Genomic DNA, 9,557 nt, shown 5'->3' with positions numbered 1-9,557 from the left:
TTGTATCAACAATTTGTATTTATTGTTTAATGGCCTTTTGCACTTTTTCAGGAAGGATTTTAACATGACGTTTTGCCACTGGCATTCAATGTGGGCAATAAATATTAACAGAAGATACAGTAATGTTTTACAAAAGTTTGTAGCTGCAAAGCAGCAACAACCAGATGTGGTTCTTCCTGTTATATTTATTACTTTTATAAAAATAAAAATCTTGTATGACAAAAAGACCATGCATATGTAGTAGTATTTTGCTGTGAATAACGGCAGAAATAATCGTTTCCACCTGCGATTCCCTTTTTCCTTTTGAACACTTTAATAAGACAGTGTCGTATGGGACTGAATTCGGCAGCCGAATGGTTCTGTTCATTCAGTAATTGTGGCCAGTATTTTGGAAAAATGTTTACCAGCACATTTTGTGACAGAAGATTTTTAAAGCATTAATCATTAATCATCAGTAATAATGTACTGAGACAAACACAGAGAGACAAAACTAGTCACAGCAGGTGGAGGTCATTTAATTGAATCTCGTTTAATCCTGATCTGAGAGGACAAACGGAGGCAGGTTCAGCAGCGGCTCCTTCACCTGAAGTGACGTCGGGTCTCCCGGACCAGAGCTGAGATGAATTCATCCGTCCACGTGAATTATTCAGCTTAAGCAGCGAATCAAGTTTGAATCGAGCGGTTTTGCTCTCGTTCTGCACGTCGGCAGGATGCGCCAGATGCCCCGCCTACCGCCGATCAACATTCATTCCTATTGGTGCTGACAGCGCCGGAGTGGGCGGAGCTCGTCTCGTCACTCACACACGGTAAGACCTGCAAACGCCTCAGACGTGCAGATGTCGTTCATAAAACAAGTTTGTTCACACCCATGAAAATCTCTGCGTGGACACAAATGCTCGTTATCACGATCGCACGCCTAAAATGCTGAACAGTCCAGTAAAAGCTCATCTGTGAGAGCGACTGACTCTCTATCAAGTGTAAAGTATTTAAAAATCCAGCACTTGTTCAAGATCAGGGAAACTGTGCAGTCGATCTCAAGATCTGCCGTTGGGCGACATCTAGTGGTCAGCACGCCTGAATCATCTCATCCATCTCCTGGACCGTCTGTGTTTCTACGAGACAACAGCTGCGGGGAAAAAAAATTACAAAGACATTTTGTACATCTTTACAATATACACTAGTATGATTTAGTTGCCATAATATGCACAGTTTTCTCACACTCGTCCGTCAGTCTGTTTTCTTTTGCTGGGCTTCTGCGGGTCTGTAATGGGAGATTATTTGTCCCAGTATGAGAGAGTTTATCAGGAGAAACAGCAGCCCGGCGACCCAGATGAGAGCAAAACTGTTCCAGCCCTCGAACTCCAGATAATACGCCGGCGACAACCACAGCGCCTGCAAACAATGCGACAGACCAACGTGACGGACGCGTCCCGCCACCCAAACCAAAGGCTCGCACTGTTAGAAATGCATAAAAGTTCTCATATTCAGCTCACCTGTCCCACAAACCACAGCAGCAGCAGCCCGAGGCCTCGTCTCAAACTCAACGTCAAACGAGGCAAAACCAGCGGCAGCAAACACAGATACCACAGAAAATACTGCAGAGAGAAACAGAAGCACACCATCAACAGAGACCTCAGAAACCGCCGGCAAAAGGCCGTGAGCCGCGCGCGCACCTGTGACGTGCAGACTTTGTTGAAGCTGACGAACACGGCCGTGTGGACGAAGCAGCAGAAGGGCAGATCCGAGCGGAAGGCCAGCGAGGACAGAGACAGCAGCAGCAGCTGCGGCAGGAAGCAGACGAGCGCCAGGGCGCCGCTCCAGCGATGCTCCGCCGTCACATACAGCATGTAGAAGTACGGAGAGAAGTTGTGACGGATGTCTCTGCGCGTCAGGTGGTACAGATAAGACTCCTGGAGGAAATCCCAACCGTAACTTCAAAAGACAAGAAAACAACAGACAGCCTTCCATCAATCACTAATGCACGTGTTTTCATCTGCTCCTGCTAGACTATTACTATAATTATTGGTCTCCACATGTTAGAATAACAGTGCAGCGATGCAAACTGTAACTCTAATGGATGTCTGGGAATGACGCAGCGACACAGTTTAAGACGCTCGCTTCTTTATCGTAGAACTGCATCATGGGATGCTTTTGAACAGAAGTGACGTGGATGAGACTTCACTATCGTGACAGTGGAGAATCTCTAGCGTTTGGGCAGCAGCCTCGTGTTTGAATCACTTACATGCAGTAGAACGTCGCATTCAGACTGAAGAATACCGATCCAGAAACGGCTGCAAACAGCAGCAGATCCTTGTTGAAGCACCGGAAGAGGTTCCGGATCGGTCCTCGCCCGCGGGACGGCGCACCGGCCAGAGAAAGCGCGACGGGCAGCGCGTACGTGACCGGGTAGATCTTCGTGTGGACGGACAGGCCGAACAGAAGCGCGGCGGACGTCCGTCTCCTGCGCTCCAGACACAGCAGCGTGGACAGAACCAGGACGGCCAGCAGAGACTCCGCATTCCCACGGGTGGACACGCCGATGGGCAGCGGGTTGAAGAGCCACAGGCCGCAGCAAAGGCACGCCGAGCTCCGGGACGCGCCGCGCAGGACCAGCAGCCTGAAGAGCAGCAGAGCGGACAGAAGATCGCAGCCCACGAACAGCAGCTTCCCGAAGTGAGCGCTCAGGAGGACGTTGGGCGTCAGGATCAGCGCCAGCAGAGGCGTGTAGCGAAACGTGGATCTGTTATACGGACTCTGACCCTGCAAAATGACCATCGTAAACATTCATCTGAGCCGTGATGTTCACTGTTTGATGTCTGCCAGATTCTTCTTCTATTTCAAATAATATTATTGGGCTGTTATTGGATTGGACTCTATGGAAACCCACTTCTAACACATAAGAAAAAGATACATCATGAGATTAAAACATCAAAATTATAAGTAACAAAAAAGGAAATAAGAGAGATAAAAAGACACATTTATGACCAAAATTATATTAAAATCATATGACATCATAATTTTTTATATTTTTTTTCTCAGAATTTTTATCTTTTTTCTCATAATTAAGCTTCTTTTCTCATAATTCTGTTCATTTTATCCCATAATTATTATGTCATAACTTTGTAATCCCATAATTCCGAGTGTTTAACCTCATAATTGTGACCCTGGACCACAAAACCAGTCATAAGTATCACGGGTATATTTGTAGCAATAACCAAAAATACACTGTGGGTCAAATTGATCAAATTTTCCAAAAATCATGAGGATATTAAGTAAAGATCATGTTCTATGAAGATATTTTGTACATTACCTATCAAAGCTTAATTTTTGATTAGTAATATGCATCACTAAGAACTTCATTTGGACAACTTTAAAGGTGATTTTCTCAATATTTCCACCCTCAGATTCCAGATTTTCAAAAAGTTGTATCTCGGCCAAATATTGTCTTTTCCTGACAAATAATACATCATTGGAAAGCGTGTTTAAAAATGGACCATAATGGACTGGTTTTGTGGTCCAGGGTCACAATTATGATTTGTTTGATTCTACCGAGGACAGGAGAGATGACAGAGGAAGAATGATGAAGACTCCTGTCCAGCGGTGCCGAAACTCGGTCCTGGAGCGCCGGTGTCCTGCAGAGTTTCGCTCCAACTTGCCTCAACACACCTGCCGGGAAGTTTCTAGTATGCGTAGTAAGAGCCTGATTGGCTGGTTCAGGTGTGTTTAACTGGGGTTGGAGCTCTGCCCTCCAGGGGCCCGTTCTTCGTACGTCGCTTATTACTTCCGAGATCAAATGACACATCCAAGATGACATAATCGCGCTAATCATGACCTGGCTAATTTGGTTCTTCGAACGCACCTGTTGTTGATGATTAGTATGGCTGGATTGAGTTATCTGTTGGTTTAAAAGGGGCTATGTATCGATACTCAAAACCATGATCAGCAATGCAGCGATTGGCTGGCGGCAAGACAGCAACGTAATGACATCATATGATTAAAAAACACACCTGACGAAAAACATGACAAATTTCTGGACTTTTATAAGGAAACAGCCAAGCGAACAAAACTACATAATGTTATAATAGATCAATGAAATGTGCACTGTTTTTATTTTATGTATTTTATTTTTTTTACATTATTCCCAATTATTTATATTCACGATTTCTAATATTTGTACAGACTTTACTTTTTTTTTTTTTTTTTTATTTCAATGTAATAATTAGCAATTCATTTAATTTTATATTTGAAACAAATTTGCTACGTGACAGCATTAATTAAAATTTCTTAAGGGTCAAGATCTCACGTTATCTGTATCTCATGTGCTCCATAAAGCCACTCCCATAATAGCTGTCATCACTCAAATTAATGCACGCCTCTACATTATCTGTATAACATGTGTGTAAGATTCTAATACATTTATAAAGTACTTTTAATGAGTAAACCTGGCTGTCTATTATAGATTACACAACATTATTATATTATTTTCAAATACATTTTTTTTTTTATTATTATTTTAAATTATTGTCCCTGGGTCAATAGTACTCTTGTAATAAAGTAGTAGTGGTTGGGACAGATTTTAAGTATCAATTCTGCTTAAATGCAATTTGCTTAGATGCAATCTAATCATGTTTACATGAAATAAGCCTGCTCCCGAGCAGGTTTACGCTTACGGATCTGTTGCTATGACAGCAAGTCCCGGATGAGCTTCGAAGAACCGAACGTGATCCAAAATCACGCGAAATCGTCAACAATCAAATCCAGCTAACTTAGTTAGCGAGGTACGAAGAACGGACCCCAGGACCGAGTTTGGGCACCCCTGCTGTAAAACAACGCGCGATGTTCGTGTGTCTGTCACCTGTATGATGAATCTGGAGGCGTCGGTGAACACGTGATAATCCACATCAGTGTACTTGAGCTGCAGATTCTGATCCTGATAAACGCCGAGGCACAGCAGCACTAACCGGATCAGAACCGCGGCGCTGAACATCACACACAGCCGAGCATCCATCACAGCATATATACATATACACACACACACACACACACACACACCACACGACACTCTCAACACTTCCAATATGCAGGACTGAAGGAATCAAGCTTCCTGAAAACCCATACTTCCGTGCTCCGAGCCCACGTGACTGCAGAGCACAAGAATCTGACCAATCGGAGAAGTCCTTGGAGCCATGAAACACCGCCTCTTTTGAGCCGCGCGTCATTTTCATTTCTAGCGACTCCGTTCCGCGCTGTCGCGTTTACATCGATCAATACAGTCACGTGTACAGTTTGTTCAGTACTTCTAAAACAAGTCAAACCTTGAAACCAGAAAATATCGCCTCAGTTCGACGCGCTTCATCAAAACAATGTGTTTTTTTGTTTGTTTGTTTCAAGTGTACGTTACGCGTCATTTCCGCCGTGGCGTCATGACGTTTTTCCGGCCGAGCGTCAGGCGGTGGATGGAGGAATAACATTGAGCAAAATACAGTAAAGATGGACATATTCACTTATTATTGTTGTCACAGAATATATAAGAGATGCAGTTGTTTTCCATTCGACCATTGAATATGGTGTAAATGTGATGTTGTTTTGTTATCGCGAGTTGTATGTTTGTCTTTAATCATCATATCAGTCAGAATCGCTGTGACGTCACTTTCTGTCGCGCTGATTTTCCTCCTCAGACTGTGTGTGTTTGTGTGTTTATTTACGGATCTCTAATAGATGGGTGTCACAGAACCTCCATCTGAGGACCCGTTTGTAAAAGCGGCGTATGACTAAACTGACCGCGGCTCGTGTGTCTCCTCAGGCCGTGACTGTGAGCGTGTGTGGAGCGATGGCCACACCGTTTGTTCCGGTACCCGTGCCCATTGACCGAGCTCCGCGGCCGCAGAGAGCCGCGTCTGTGGGCGGCGACTCCTCGGGACGGAGAGCAGCAGCGGCCGCGGCTCTGGACAGATGCTTCACTCCGCCGTGCCCGAGTCCCGTCATCCGCGCCAGGCTCAACGGGACCGAGCGCTCGGTGGAATATTCCAGCTCCCCGCATCCGGACAGCCCGCCAGAGACTCCGGGACAGAGCTGGGAGGAGCGGCCCATCACGCCCACTGTCCTGGGGTACGAGGTGATGGAGGAGAGGGCCAAATTTACAGTAAGTTCTTGGGATCGAACATGAATCACAGCAGACAGGGCTTCATGAGTCCGAATCGGACTTCTCACCGGTCAGGATCAGCGCAGTTCCTTAAAGAAAGTAATTTGGTTTAGCATCAGAACCCACGTTTGTCTGTTTCTCAGTATCAGACTTGAGTAAGGAACACCTGCAGCAGGTCTGTTGACATACAGCGTCTGCTGAGGACTCTTCATTCTCATTGGTTTGTGAATAGTGTGTGTGTGTGTGTGTGTGTGTGTGTGTGTGTGTGTATCTGACCAATCACAAGCTGCAGAACCGCCCACTTGTCCTCTAGCATCTTGTTTTTACAAACTGCACATGCAATTAAATATGACATGTTTAATTAAATGTGGTCTTTCATTGATTTGCAAGGCTTGTTTTGGGCTTGACTCATCAGGGATGGAGAAGAAACAATCAACTACTGCTTTTCATTTTTATTATACAAATGTGCCATTAAAATGATGAAAACTGATCCAAGATCATTTAGAATGACATTCTGAAAAGGGGGGCTGTTTTAGCTGGGAAAAGGGCCGAAGATCATGAGTTTATTGGTCTGCTGAATCCGTCTCTCTGTCGTGTAGAAATGACTGTAAATGTCAATCTGCTGCAGGTCTATAAAGTTCTGGTGAGGAAGACTCTGGACGAGAGCTGGGTCGTGTTCAGACGCTATACTGACTTCTCAAGACTCAACGACAAGGTCAGTAAGATTGGCGTCTCGGAGCGTTTACCAACAGCTCCAGTGCTCGGCTGACGTCGTGTCTCTGTCTTCAGCTGAAGGAGATGTTTCCTGGGTTCAGACTGTCTCTTCCTCCGAAGCGCTGGTTCAAAGACAACTATGAGACGGAGTTCCTGGAAGACAGACAGCTGGGTCTGCAGGCCTTCCTCCAGAACCTCGTGGCCCATAAAGACATCGCCAACTGGTGAGCAGCGGGATTCGGTCTAGCGTTTGTAACGCGTAAATCTGCACAGGTTGACTAAAGTATGTGTGTGACGGATCGCGTTGTTTTTCAGCGTGGCGGTTCGCGAGTTCCTGTGTCTGGATGATCCTCCTGGTCCGTTTGACAGTCTTGAGGAGAGCCGGGTGAGTCGTTAGCGTGTGAAATGGTAAACTGGATTTTCTGAGATCTTAGAAGACGCTGTTAGCAATGTCGGATGTAACTGGTGCTAAAATTGAAGGTTTCATGACCCTTCAACTCACCTTAATGATTACCCACCTTCCTTAAACGCGGGGGTCCCGTGATTCTAAGCCCAGCCAATGACTGTAATTGAAGTAAAAGTGGCATTAGGGTCAGATGTACATCACAGTGGTAAGACAGAGTTGATGTAAGTGCAAAAGAGTTAATGAGAGGATTTTAAAAGCAGCACAGGTCTGGAGAGACACGAGAGTTCAGTCTGTCTTTGTGTCTGTGTCCGTCAGGCGTTCTGTGAGACTCTAGAGGAGAGTAACTACAGGCTTCAGAGGGAACTTCTTGAAAAACAGCGAGAGATAAACTGCTTAAAGAAAACACTTGAAGAGAAGGAGCGCCACATTCAAATGCTGGAAAGACGAATCAAGTAAATCCAGAACATTTCACAAACTCACAGCATCGGTGCACATATAAGAACAGCCCGATACAGCAGACAGACTGACTCTGTGTGTGTGTGTGTGTGTGTGTGTGTTCAGCGGGGACGTTCTCACTCCAGACAGTCCGTGCTGCGCGTCCGGTGCGGGGAGCGACTGCAGTGTGGACGTCGAGTCTTCTGCTGCTGAGGCCGATCAGGAGCTGCCTGATGAAAGCGAGTAAGTCCTCCACATCTAGTCTGTGCAAAATTTGAAAAAGCTTTTTATTCTTGAATTTTAATGTTGTATTTAAACGATTTTAACAGTCCTTATAAAATTAGCATGAAATCAAAGGCATGTTATTGGTCTGATTGTGAATGATTCTTCCATGTATTTGTTTCTTTTTTATCTTTGTGCTATTTTTGATCATGTAATATTTCATCATAATATCATAACGTCCAGTGACGCGTCAGATCTGTCTGTCTGTGCGTGTGTGCAGGTGTGCGGTTCGGTCGTCTCAGAGCTCCGTGTGTTGGTGCGGTCCGGCCGTCAGTGGCACGTCTCCTCCTGTCATTCAGGTCACTCATCTGGAACACTGAGCGCCTCTTCCTCTTGTTTTTTTTGGTTCCTGTGTGCGTGTTCCTGCGTGCGGCCGTGATGGAGGAGGCACCGTGTGATCTGTTCGCTCGGCTCGTGTTTAACGGCAGCCAAAGAGAGAGACGTTTAGGCCAAAGGCCCCGACACAAACACGCCCCACAACGTCAGGAAGCGGAATCACGCAGACAATCAACTTTTGTTTTGGGGTATAAATGAGTGAGACTGACACACGTGACTGGTGTTCGTCTCTGCTGGGCTTTTCCACGTGTCGTCAGTTCAGATGGTGACGTCACTCCTCAGATTTCCTGCACTCGTACATTTGGATTTTAGGCGTCTCACTCGTGGTCGTAATCGCACGGCGAAACACAGTTAGGGTGAGTTTTTAGTTACGTTTTCTGCGTCACCCAAAGCCATATTTAGTGCTGATCACAGCCGAGGCCTAACGCTCCTGTCTGCGCTCGGTCTGCAGCAGGACACGTCGTGCACTTTACGGTGCTGAGGGATTATGGGATGGATGCTTCTACACTACTTGATGAAATCATGTCGAACACCACGTTAAAGCTTCGATTGAAGCCGTGTGCCTTCCTGCAGAGTTTCACTGATGACACGTGCCTTGCTTCTTTTCCCTCAGCAGAGTTTTCCGTATTTAAATGACGTACATATTCAAATTTGCTTTCCGTTGGCTTTACCTGGGTTAGGGTTGTTTCTTAGATGTTTCAGAATGTCTCTTCATGTTTTTGTGCTTGTTTTATTGATCAAGTTTGTACTCAGCCAAAGGAATTGAGATGATATACAAGAAGTAGATGAAGTGAAGCGCTGCTCTTGCCATCGACTGTGATTTAAACTCCATTGAACTCTGTTTTCTTCACGTTTACAGCAATATCACGAACGTTTGTATGTCACATTTTGTCTCGGTTGCTTCTGATTGTCGTTTCCAGTTCATGTTTCTTGAGGTAATGGTTCCAGCAACAGCAACTGTTATGCAGATATAGCAATGAGGACTGTGGATGAACTGAGAAATATTTTTGGGGGTGGATTTTACAATGTTAGGGTCATTAGAAATGTATTTAATAAAAAAGGCTGCTTTGTGTCAGGAAACTTTGGTTGGAGATGTGATGCGAGTCTCTGTGAATAGTTGAATACAGTGTGGAGTTAAGCTTGTCACTTTCTTTTAAAGATCAGAGATCTAAAACTGAGCTGTGTGAGAAATCAAATAAATATTTCATTCGATTTCACAATAAATCTACATTATCAATACTG

The 9,557-nt window shown here is 45.1% G+C and overlaps 2 protein-coding genes across 2 annotated transcripts; one reads left to right on the top strand and one right to left on the bottom strand.

Moving 5' to 3' along the window:
• Window positions 1-494: 494 nt before the first annotated feature.
• Window positions 495-5,117, bottom strand: pigm (phosphatidylinositol glycan anchor biosynthesis, class M). Its single transcript, XM_051098791.1, has 6 exons — window positions 4,856-5,117; window positions 2,243-2,760; window positions 1,674-1,932; window positions 1,494-1,595; window positions 1,219-1,392; window positions 495-1,126 (listed from the first exon to the last, which is right to left on the bottom strand). The coding sequence occupies exons 1-5, from the start codon at window positions 5,006-5,008 to the stop codon at window positions 1,228-1,230; spliced, it is 1,197 nt and encodes a 398-aa protein (XP_050954748.1). The 5' UTR covers window positions 5,009-5,117; the 3' UTR covers window positions 495-1,126; window positions 1,219-1,227.
• Window positions 5,118-5,332: 215 nt separating this feature from the next.
• Window positions 5,333-9,524, top strand: snx16 (sorting nexin 16). The gene is made up of 8 exons (XM_051098792.1): window positions 5,333-5,484; window positions 5,804-6,142; window positions 6,771-6,857; window positions 6,932-7,080; window positions 7,172-7,241; window positions 7,578-7,714; window positions 7,824-7,940; window positions 8,200-9,524. The coding sequence occupies exons 2-8, from the start codon at window positions 5,831-5,833 to the stop codon at window positions 8,297-8,299; spliced, it is 972 nt and encodes a 323-aa protein (XP_050954749.1). The 5' UTR covers window positions 5,333-5,484; window positions 5,804-5,830; the 3' UTR covers window positions 8,300-9,524.
• The last annotated feature ends 33 nt before the right edge of the window (window positions 9,525-9,557 follow it).

The sequence above is a fragment of the Labeo rohita genome, chromosome 24 (assembly GCF_022985175.1).
Source record: "Labeo rohita strain BAU-BD-2019 chromosome 24, IGBB_LRoh.1.0, whole genome shotgun sequence".
Taxonomy (NCBI): domain Eukaryota; kingdom Metazoa; phylum Chordata; class Actinopteri; order Cypriniformes; family Cyprinidae; genus Labeo; species Labeo rohita.
The sequence above is the reverse complement of the archived record's forward strand: the minus strand, read 5'-3'. Positions and strand labels throughout refer to the sequence as shown.